The sequence below is a fragment of the Takifugu rubripes genome, chromosome 16 (assembly GCF_901000725.2).
Source record: "Takifugu rubripes chromosome 16, fTakRub1.2, whole genome shotgun sequence".
In the NCBI taxonomy this organism is placed as follows: Eukaryota; Metazoa; Chordata; class Actinopteri; order Tetraodontiformes; family Tetraodontidae; genus Takifugu; species Takifugu rubripes.
The window spans coordinates 4,917,381-4,929,506 of record NC_042300.1 but is presented as its reverse complement, the minus strand read 5'-3'; the positions used below and the strand labels follow the sequence as shown (position 1 = coordinate 4,929,506).

Below are 12,126 nucleotides of genomic sequence, written 5' to 3'. Positions count from 1 at the left end.
AGACTTTTCACGTACAGCTGAATGTTCTACAGCTTTCAATCCTCACGAGGGTTTGTGTGATGTCAATCAATAAATGACCCCAGAGAATTCCACACATATTTCCAGAAGAACTTTTCACCACAGAAATGAAGCTCTGCCCTTTTGCTTGGGTTATAAACGATGCTGCGCCGCTGCCTTTTGTTCCCTTCAAACGCTCTTCCCACCCTCGAGACGCCGACGCCACCGCATCTTTCATATTTCTGCGCAGCCTTTATAGCCTCCTGTCATGCCTGGAAGAAGCAGCAGTTACAGCTCAATTTTCACAATGCCTTAGTGATTGTCAGAGAAAACATCACATCCCTGCACAGGTAGAAGAGGAAGTCCTATCAGGCACACGCCACAGTCCCAGTCCATTATCTGTAATTCCCATAGAGCTCGTACATGTTAGCCACAGTCCCACCAGAGAGGAAAGTGGCAGCTCGGGTGTAGCACAGTTTTGTTTTGGGTTTTTTTTTTGCTGAAAAGACCTCCCATCATCTCCGTAATGATGCCATTTGTATGCATCATCCTACTCAAATCAGTGTCACTGTGGGACTTCCCTCCCCATAGCTTCACGGCGCTTCGAATTACCACTTCCTGCTCCATCAGTGCACCCCTCTCCACTCCAGATCTGCTGCAGAGGTGCTTCCTTCTGCTAATAAAGTGCTAAACGCTGCTGTTCCTTTGGCTCCTGAAATGTGAAAGCAGGTGGTGTCCAGTAGGAGAATTAGTGCATATTTATTCCTGGCAATTTGCTTGAAAGGCTCAAGGTGCATGTTTATCTTTCTAACCCTCTAACAGCCTTCTTTGTGTCTTAATTATGTGATATTATGATTGTGTGTTGTATGTATTATTGTAGATGATGTGTGTACATGGATATTTGCCATGCTTTTAATCCATGGATGTTGTATTAGATTTAGGTGTGGAGTGTGCTATTTAATATTGATTTAAAATATTTAAACTAAAGTATTTGCAAAAAAAACACTACTAAAGCTTTTCTAAATATTTCTAAACGATGATAAAACTCATCATAAACTACTGTATAAATGTATGATGTCTGTTGCTGTTGCCAACTGTTTCAAGCTGTTTGTTAAACTTTCAAACTTTAAAGGCAACAGCGACATTGAGCGCTATCAAATGGCAAATAAGAAAATCCCGTTCAAATATACCCGGCCAGTAGAGGATTGGCTTCAGGAGAAAGGTAACTCTTTACCAAACTTCTGGAATGATTTATTTTTGTCTTATTTTCCTGTCATTCCATCGGCTTGCTCCCTTTCAACCTCTGAGAATGAATAATCAACCCTTAAACCCTTTGAAAAACAAGTTAAAGTTTATTTTCTTCCTTCTTTTGCTCTGTTTTTAAACCTCTTTCTTTCCCGTTTTTGTCATTGTCATCATTTAAAACTGAGTTGAGTGATGGTGTCCAGTTAAAGGGACTGGGAAGATGTGTCCGAATGGTAAAATAAGAGGATTTAAAGTGTCACCCTTCTAAAATGATGCTAACTCCACACTGCAACAGATTCCCAGTCTTTCTTTATTACATGTAGATGGTGGCATATGACACCCTGACTCGAGTTAATTGTAGACGACTGTGTGTCATAGTGAGCCTTGTATAACTTCTACTTCGCTCTTACCACATTAAGCAATCATCTCTTTTTTTATATGGCATGTATTTAAACTGGCATAATACCGTTATAAACAGTGTTATAAGTGAATTGCTCATAAATACTTTAACCTGATGATAAAGTCCCTTTAACAACCCCTAAAGTGCCACCAGTTTTTTGATAAGTGCCATTTCTGCCGCATGCATGACTCCACGTGTGCTATTTCATTGTGGCTTGTGTGGTCCAAGCGTCCCGTCCCCGTCATCCCATCCCCGTTGTGTTGTGTTTTGAGACGTTCATATTCCACCGACGTAACAAGCTTGCAGTCGGATGTATGTCTGTAAATAATTCAAATGAGATTTTCAATTTAGATCCCTGTGTTGTGAAACTTGGGTGCCTAGTTAATGCATGCGTTTATGCGGCTTGTGCTAATGAAATGGGCTCTGCTCTGCGTTCAGTGTGTGCTGCATTCATTTTATCATCATGTGTCAAAGCTGCGCTGCATATTTATTAATTATTTCACCAGGACTCTGCTGTTGTGTCCAGATAATGTTACCAGTGGTTCCAGCTCATTTTCCATGGCTGGTATTTGACCTGTTAATGATAATGTTTCTGTAGCTGCGCAGCACTCACAAATGTGTCTTTTCCTTGTAAATCAAGGGAAGGAAGCAGCAGACAGCACTGGATGTTAGCTGCAGGCTTTCATGAACACAAATACTGTAGTCTGTAAAGGCATTTTGTGCCATTATGTTTGTGCTGTTGTACTCATTTGAACCTCCACCACAGTCTATTAAAGCTTTAATCATGAGGTTAATAGAGATATTTAATCCTTGTTATGATTTCTCTTAGTGCATCTGACATGAAAATGTTAAAGCTGAACTGCTGTGTTTGATGTTGCTAAGTACCTAAACATGTAAAGCTAAATTAGCCCTGGCATTAAGCACCTATTTATTCTGTTTTTTGTGTGTCTTTTGTGAAAACTATTTGCTTCATTTTCATCTGTAATATTTCAACACTCCCTCCCCTCGTGCCAGGCCGGCAGCTGACAATCTTCAACACCCAGGCGACTATCACCATCGGCGGGAACGACCGGAAGCGCCCCTACCAGGGCCAGCTCTCCGGTCTTTATTACAATGGTCTCAAAGTCCTAAACATGGCCGCCGAAGGCCACGTCAACATCAAGGTGAACGGCAGCGTGCGGCTGGTGGGTGACGTGCCAAACAGCAGGGGCGGCGCACGCACCACCACGTCAGTGCCACCGGAGATGTCCACCACGTTCATCGAGACCACGACCACGCTCTCCACCACAACTACCCGCAAACAGCGCTCGCCACCGACTATCCAGGTAAAAAAAACCTGTGAGGGTGCAAGACTTTACATTCAAACATGGTTGAAGTTGTCTGCTTAATGTTTAGCCCAAAAGGTAGGTAAATAATCAGAAAGGAGGGGCAATTGGCTATACTGCAGCTGCCCACTAGGGGGCAACATGCATGCTTTGAAGGCCCGCATTATCTGTCTTTTAATAGTTTGAATCTAAAGCAGCTGCACTATACACTATGAAGCTGTCATGCAATAATATTAAAGGAACAGGTAGGTGATCTTGCATGTCTGTGGTGAGAACGCTCATGTTGCACCTAAATCTGCCACTCTATTGGTTAGGAACCGGTTTATTTTTCGAAAGCAATGTCCTTAACAAAGGTGCATCTCACAGCTGTTTTCCAAAAAACTGTCCACAAAGAAGGATTTCAAGTCTTTGCTCTACGTCCCCAAAATCCCTTTTCTCCTACACTTTTGCATTCTCTGAATTTTCTCTGCCCCCCAACATTTTGCCTGCCATTGTGAGGCGAAAGGGTTTCCATTGTGTCACTGGTAAAAGCGCCGGTGTTCACTGAAGCATGTGAAGAGGACCTCGCTGCTCCCTTTCTCAACATTTCTTATTTTTTTTCTGTCCTGATTTCATTCTGTCTCCATCGTGACACTCGCCCAGTCCACTCGCCCAGTCCACCTTTCGACAATACATCTTGCGTCCAGGCCAATGGATCTCAGAGGCCGTGCCAAGAAAGTAATCACGCAGAGAGGTCCTCTGACACCCTGAGGACAAATTCAACAATTCTTTGTTCATATTAAAGCAATAACTTTCCCTTAGGGTTGGGTCGTGGTTGGGGGAGTGGTTGCTCTATTTTCCTCAGCCTTTTCACCCTCATGGGATATTGCCTGGCGTGAGGTGATGATGGCCCTCCATGTGACGACTGACACTTGAACGTCTCCATCGACTACCTGAGTCACAGCTGCCGCAAAGAAATACCCACTGTCAGGCCTTCATACCTGGGGCGTGCTGGTCCGGAGGGGACTGCCTCTCTGCCCGACAGAGCAATAATACATAACTGACCGTTTCCAGCCTCTGAGGTCACGTCCTGACAAGAACGTGGGAAAACGGCGTGCTGAGTCACGGAGGCTATTCTTTTCAAAGCAAGTCGGTAACATGGCAGGTGCAACACGAGAGCTTTTCTGTTACACTCAGTCCGTTTCAAGGCGAAATGATGAAACTTTTCCTGGTTTGTCGAAATTTACCACGTTGCTGTCATCCGCCACCTTTGCAGCTTAGCCATGAAAATGTTTTTCTTTTCCCTCGCCCTCTTTTTTTCATTCATTTTGGATTCGCCTCTTGTTCCTTCCTCTTCCATAACCTCTAGTGGCAATGCCTGCTTTGATTCACACCTCTGTGTCCTAGAATTTCATTTGCCTGGGCCTTTAATTTTGCTCTTCCCTTGTTGGCTGTCACCCAGTGGGGTGTTAGCGGTTCAGAGGGGACCTGGCAGGTTCTCCACCCCTCAGGGTTGTACAGCAGTCAGCAGAGTCAAGGGAGTTGAGCTAGCAGCAGTGATGCACTGCACTCCTCAAAGGATGCTAGAGGTATTTGACTCTGTGCTAAAGCTCGACCATCCATATGTCCACACCGTGCTCCTCGCATGGAGGAGGTGTGTTTCTTTAACAACGCGAAAAGTGCTAAATCCCTGGGCAGCTTCACTTCAGCAGAGTGAGACAGGACTGGGGAGTGTAGGAAAAACCAATCTCACGCTTAATTAATGTCTCCATTAGGACATACCCACAGAACAGACGTCTTCTCTTTCACTGCTATTGCGTGGTTGTTCAGTGGGTCAGACGGGCCCCAGAGGGACAAAAGAAATGTTAGAGATTGAGGGTGTCAAAGGTTTGTCAGCACACAGATAGTTCTGGGCCTGCGTTGTTAAGCAAATCCAGTCACACTAACGTGGCTCTGGAAGCGTTCATTTCAGGGGAATTAACATGATGATGTGCACTCGGATGGCTCTCACCACCGTTTTTAGCAGATCTGATTCTTAATGAGTGTCAAAAGTGGCCTGAGAGTTGATAGTAATTATGTCAATGACCTGGCTGCTTCTGAAGATCTGAAGAAAAAGAGTTTTCCCCCATTTTTCTCTCAAGAAGCATCGCTTTGATCAAGTGCAGCCTTTATTTTCACAGCCCGCTCCATGGATCATATGGAGACGTTTATATGATGACATTGTTCCATGTCAAATATAATACACTAACATCCCATAACTGCTGTTCTTCCTGCTGAAGACCAGCTCAAGTCATCATTGTAATAATAATAAAAAAAATCAATCTCCAATATCCTTTTATGTATCTTCATTTCATCACCAGAGGTTTTATTAGATCCTGTATTGAGTTAGATAGACGAGTAAATAAGCTTCTAAAAAGTGCAGCGATCAATCTGCTGTATAAACAAGATAAATGAATAAATACGGTTCCATTAGAGACCATTTTAAGTCTCGTTAAAGGGGAATTTGGCCAGTGTTTAACTGCAGTCACTTAAGGCAACATTTCCACGGTGATAACAAGTGTGAAAATGTTGCATACCTGATTTTAAAGAGTCTGTTTCTGCAGTCTCTTTTTAAGCAAATAGCTGAGTTCCCACCGCTCGTGCTAAAGCCATACGCACGGCTTGACCGGAACATCTTGAGTTTAAACTGTGCATAAGGAGGGCTTTTTCTGCTTCCTTGTTTGATGCGTGCAATCCTTGTGGCAACATTGATTTATGCAAAACCTCATCACAAGAGATCAACGCCTCGTTCTCAATTAACTCGCCCCGCTAGCGTCGAGATGAGCGAGAACAATTAGAAGAGGGGCTGCAATCTCCAGGAGCAGGGAGGGGGGGCAACAGCTGCAGGAGAGACAGTGAAAGTGATTTGCAAGGTAGCCATGTTAAAGAAATTGCTCGCGTCCATCATCTTCAACAGGCAGGGCGCTCGGGAGGCAGGAAAATAAACGGCTCATTGTTTGCAGTGTAATTGAGCTTTTTCTGCTGAGAAGCGAGAAATAATTCTCAATCTGTGCACTTGGATACGTATCACACGATGGCCTTTCGTTTGTGATTTTCTTCTGGGGCTGATGTTAAATATGGTGAAATAGAGAACAGTAAAACACCAACATCCACATGTTTTCCACCTTTTTGCCTCCTCCCCTGTTGTTTGAAACACTGCCACCAAAAAGAACTGAAATAAAAGCAGTCGCTCCATAAAGGTGAGTGTGAGAGAGGAAGAACTAAGAGAAGAATGTACGCAGCTCTCTTCCATCGGAGCTGCTAGGGATCACCTTCATTTAGAAGCCATTAGACCTGTAAATGCCTACAGGTCTGATTTCCTTCTGATGTTCCTGGTGGGCTACACCTTCCCACGTTCCGCCTCACAAGAGGTGGGTTCTTGGAGAAGACTGAAGGTCCATTGTTTGCTCAGTAGGTCCAATTAGAGACAGCAGTCTGATGGGGAGCTTGCTGTGTTGTTGGGCTCATTAAAGGGACAGTGAGACACACCTCCAAGGATCTTTCATCTCTTCCATATGCACAGACTAAGGTGGTGACGTTCACTTGTGTTCCCAGGCGCCGTGTCTGCAGAAGAGAAGCAAAATATCCCAGGATTTTCACGTCCCTTCCATCAACTTGACAAACTCATTCCACGCCTGTCTGAGTTTCTAACTTCTCCGTCGTGCAGCTCTGTGTGTGTTTGCAACAGCCCACTGTGACTTTATGAATTTTTCACTTCATTTGGTGCACGAACACGCAGCGGTCGCCAACGTTGCTCTGTTTGTGCATGTTTGCGGCGTCTGGGCTGCAGGTCATGTGTTCTTGTGTCAGACTGTATGTGCCTGTGGTGGCGGGGGGGCGTCGCCCAGTGTGTGAGAACGAGCAGCTAACTCCAGGGAGTCTGTTGCGCTTGGGGGTTTGTAATGGATGTCCCCATGTTTCCCTGTGAGTGTGTGAGGTGTACCTGCTGTCAACTGCCACGGTGGGACACCCTCACACCAGAGGCAGGACAACAGCGCACGTAGCCTACACACACACGCGCGCGCAGACAAACACACGTGATGACCAGTAGGGCACCATCCGTTGCTCGGGGTGGTCAGCAGGCTGTACATGAGGGTGTGATGGCGTCTTCCACCTGTTACCAGAAGGTTGCGTGGAGCATGCGCAACTGATGGTGGAAGGTCTCGTCGCAGAGTCGGAACATTTGAATTTCATACCGGCAGCGCACTTTCATGCCAGGCTCAAAGGACGGAGGGACTTTTTAGGAGGCAGAAGTAAGTTTTCAGTGGATGAAGGGAGTCTGTCCATATCTCACATAAATGGAATGCAAACTAATTGTCCCGTCACAGATGAGATGCTGTCAGCTCTCACTCGCGGCTCATGCTGGCAAAGGTGAAGAGAAAAGTAGTCCTTGGGGGAAAACTCTGCATGAAAATGCTTGTAGACCCGCATGTATAAGAAAATGGAACAGAAGGAATGAAAGTCGGTGCCAAGTCATTTTAAAAAGATGAAATTCAACCCTCCTTTTTCCTCCAGAAAAATGAGTCTGGGAGAAAAGGATATATATTTTTAAAAAGCCTTTCTGCAGTGTTTTGGTTACCCAGGAGCTAAGTGCTACTCCTGGAACAAGTCAGTTGGTCTCTTTCAGTATCCACATTTGCTATTTTACTTAGTTTAATTAAACCCTCCTTAAAGCCCCTCTCCAGCCACAGCCTATTGCCCGAAAAACATATTTAACTAAGCCAACTTGAAAATGATGTTTTGAAAAGCACAAAAGAGATATTTAACTCTAAACTATTCCCACTGCACAGATGCACGACCGATCGTTGAGAAATTTTCTGACACGCTGAAAGACATTTTTAGTCTCCTGCTACACCTCTCTGCTCGGCCTTGGTTTCAACAGGCTGCCTGGCTAGTTGGACATCCCAAGATGCCTCCCAAGCTATGCAATCGTTAGTGATGGTGTAATCTTGCTGTCAGAATCAGCTCATCTAATGGAGCTAATGGAGTGGTGCAAACTTCTCTGTTTTACAATTATCCACGATAACTGCAGCTGTGTTGATGCTGCAGCACCACCCACACAACGGCTGATTTATTTCACAGCAGCAGTAATGAGTCTGCATCAACGGGGGACTTTACACACTCGTGCATGTCTGCCTAGTAAAAGTTCATCCACTATTTCTATACAGCCCTTGTTAATATTGTTAGACCACTCTTAAATATGGCCGTGGGACCTTCTCCTTTAAAGTACCAAAGACATCCATGCTAATTCTAGCAAAAGCCATCAAATCCAGGAGGAATCCCGTAGAAGTGCAACCACAAATGCAGCTACATCTGAGGTGGTCGCGTCACGCTAGTAATTTCCAGTTTATTATTCTTGGCTTCTCCTGACACCGTCTGCAGATAGTTGTTTTCCCTTTGAGGTTTAAATGGCTTTGATGTCTCCAACACGCAGGCTAATGGTGTCGGCGCTTCTGCCGGGATGAGGATACTGCAGTTGTCTCGTGGCTGTGAAAGGTCGCCGTGGACGCCCCTCTGGACAAAATGTCGCCATGTGATATAGTGATCTTGCTAAATTTTCTGGCCCACTGAAGGCGGCGCGTGGATGCTCCAGTCAGTGCGACTTAAATATGTAGCGCACAGATGCAGCCTTTGATGTTCCACGGCATTAATGCGCTGTTTCAGTGCAAAGCTGAGCTATCAGCAAGTCCTCTGTCTCTCCACAGTGTCAGGAATCTCGCTCCCGTGGTCAACTTTGCAGCGGGAGCTAATTGTCCGAATGCGCGGCTTCTGTAGCGTATTCACGTCTCCTTTGGGCGGTGTTTGTGTTTCCACTCCCATCTTCTGTAAAGAGGCTAAATCAAATGCTTGATTTGGTTTGTGCTTATTAGGAGCTGAATTCAAATGGGACTCCAGGCTAATTCATGAGACACAAAGTGGCCAGCATCGGCCCGTACATCGGCCCCCGCAGCTGCTCAGGCTTGCAGCTGCGGGGGCGTAATAGCCCGCAACATTGAGAAGGATTGAGAAGGGAGATCAAATGCGGACGAGTAAGGTCCGCTTTCCTCTCTTTTTTCCTCAAACACTCTCTGTCCAGAACCCCAACAGCTCTGCCAGTTGAATGTTTTATTTTACGCATTGATTGGGCAGCTCAGGTTTATTAATAAAACCCTTTGACCCAAACAAGCATGGAGCTAATTAACACTTACAATGTTGGGAATTTATTGTAAAAAAGCTTAATTTTGAATAGATTCTATCAGTTCTACTTGACTTTTTGGAGATTTTTGCTTTAGAATGAAAAACTTCATCTAATAAAAAAAACCCAAACACTCCAGGATTATAATGGGTTCTGAATTCTACTCAGAACAGATGTGTACAGATTAATTTAGGTCTTGTTTAAATAGTCATGACTTCATAACACAGATCTCAGGGGGACTCCATGGCGCTCGCCTCGTCAATTCACACTGAGGGTGTAGACCAGAGGTGTCAAACTCAGATACCCAGTGGGCCAAAATTCAAAACTGGGACAAAGTCATGGGCCAACATGGATATTTATTGAAAAAGATCTTCCTCCAGCTAGAACACGGAACCTTTTGACATGGACCCAAACTAGTTTTGCTCAACAACTGTACATGGAACAATCAAAGCTTAACACAATACAATATATAATTTATTATTGCACACATGAAAAATTGAAATTCAAATAAAAAAAACACATCACTGGCATTAATTTCTTCTCTTTATATTTGCAGCCTTCTCTTTTAAATTTCAACAGTAATCTTTTGCCATTGTAAGTTAATGTAATGCCTTTGCATCTCTTCTACTTTCTGGCACCTTTGGGTCATTTCCAGGTGCTTGTGTTTGTCTTGGTGTTGTGTTTTATAGTGTCATCTGTTTGTCTCCTTGTACTGCACATTGGCTCCACATACAAGACAGACAGGTCCGTCTTTTACATATCTAAACAGATATTCTGCCTCCTACCTGTTCAGAAAGGTCCTATTTTCTGCCTTTCTTTTTACCATTTTTCAGAGGGGTAGTGCCAGAATTAGCATTAGCATATAAGGTTGCTATGACTACTTCCTCTTTCTTGGTGGTTGGCAAGCCACATATTGGTGCATTGCCAACAACAGCTGATGTAGAGTGTGGATTTTCACACCAAAACACTAACAGAGCATTCTGGTATTTGTAGTATTAGCACATGCGCTTTAAGAGATAATACCGGCGGGCCAGCTCTAATACTGTATTTTCACGACCATAAGGCGCACTGTATTAAAAGGCGCAGTCTCAGTTATGGGTGCTATTTCTGTATTTAAAACATACATAAGGCGCACTGTATTATTAGGCGCATGCTGAAACATACAGTAAAAAATGACAACGGAAGTAAAACAGTGAGTTTCGACACATTTATTGAACAAAATATTAATTCTTCCGCCACAAAACCATCAAAGTTTTCATCTTCTGTATCTAAATTAAACAGCTGCACTATTTCAATGTCCAACATCCAGAATTCCTCTTCTTAATCATCTGAATCAGACTCACCGACCAGTTCCGCTTCAGCGTTGATTTTGTGAAAGCTCTTACAATACATGAAGACGGTATCATAGCCCATGCGTCTACAATCCACCCGCATATGGTGGCATAACCTGCCCACCGCTGCCTCATAGTCTTTGTGAAGGAGTGTTTGCCTTCCGTCATCCAGCGCTCTATCCGTTTCCGTGGCAGTCGAGAACCACGGTGAACGACGACTTATCGTGCCCCGTTGTGCGTATTGCCACCGTGCCGGTCTCTTTTTCTCCACTTTGTGGGTCAAAGGGATGTTAAAAGTCAGAGGGATCTCATCCATGTTGGTGATGTGGCTGGGCGCGGTTATCTTGTCGCGGCAGTAGGTGCGGAAGATGGCCACCCTCTCCTGGTTAGGGTTAGGGTTAGGGAAGATGGCCGCCATCTCCTGGTAATCCGCGGGCAGCCGCTGCGCAACAGTTGTCCTCGCACGTATGGAGAGATGCCGCCACCTCATAAAGCGAAAACACTAAGATTGCTTGATTGCCATTTTCAGCCGCATATTAGATGGCCTGCAGTTTAAATTAAGCCTCATTCATCGATTTTTGAGAAAATCTCAGTGTTTTAGGTACGCCTTATAGTCGTGAAAATACGGTAGTCAATTGGTATGGCTTCACGGGCCACATATAATTACCAAATTTGGCCCACGGGCCAGAGTTTGACCCCTATGGTGTAGACGTTTGAGCAGACGTATGACGTTCGCAGCTTCAGTGCAGCAAATATCTCAAGCAAAAGTGTACTTGAAAATATCAATCGCTAACAAAGGAGCAGAGCGCTCATTATGTGGCGTTAACAGCTTCAATCCACACAAACTATTCGGTTTCTAGTTTAAGCTGCTGTGATCGGCTTCAATCTACCTTCAACGCTCCTTCTCCATCAATCTGAGGTGGAAGAAGTTTGAAACGACCACCATTCCTCCTCGTGTCGTCTCGAGAAGCTGAGCGATCTGGATAAAAAGAGATGTGACCACCAGAGGTCGTGTGATCAGATGGGAGAACGTTCCAGAAGGTCAACATCCCGGGAAAAAACGGATAAAATCAACTCCTGTAACTGTGAGAAACAAGATTCTCTGGTGCGATAAAACCACCATTCTGGGCTTAATCAATCATGTTTAGAGAAAACCAGAACGGGAAGAAGGTGCACCGTAAACAAGACAATGACTCGAAGCTCAATGTCCTTGAGTCCCAATCAAAAATCTCTGAAGAGACCTGGCAGTCTCCATCCAACCTAAAAGTTTTCACTTTTTAGGTCACAACATAATAAAATGTGGCGTAAAACTGGGGCAGAAACGGAAAAGTTCCGTAAATCAAACTCGCCCTGATATGACCTGATCACAAAATAGGAGCTAAATTGTTATCTATGGATTTTCGTCTGTGGCTTTCAGTGATTACCTATAAACTTTGGGAAAAAAATAGTGGAATCCACAATTATAGTCAGGCAGAGACGGTAGAGATGTGAAATGTGCACATTACGGTTGTAAAGAGGCTAAACCGGATACGGTGCAGGCTAAAATAAATTTCCTGGGGCGAGACAGAGAGGCTAAATTGGTTTGTTATAGGGGGACACAGAGGCTAAATGCACTGGTTAGAGCGGTGAGAACAC

General features: G+C 44.5%; 1 protein-coding gene across 15 annotated transcripts in view; it reads left to right on the top strand.

Annotated features, from left to right (window-relative positions):
• Positions 1-12,126, top strand: part of LOC101079387 (neurexin-3b) — a 194,018-nt gene that overhangs the window by 164,178 nt on the left and 17,714 nt on the right. For 12 of the 15 annotated variants that reach the window (XR_003891242.1, XR_003891241.1, XR_003891240.1 and 9 more), the window contains 2 exons: positions 1,130-1,219; positions 2,657-2,967. Coding sequence is in view for 12 of the 15 variants with exons in the window: in XM_029849448.1 (XP_029705308.1) it covers positions 1,130-1,219; positions 2,657-2,967 (401 nt within the window). In the remaining 3 variants the exon portion in view is untranslated. The remainder of the gene's footprint in view (positions 1-1,129; positions 1,220-2,656; positions 2,968-12,126) is intronic. The other 3 variants (XM_029849449.1, XM_029849446.1, XM_029849445.1) reach the window with 1 other exon arrangement.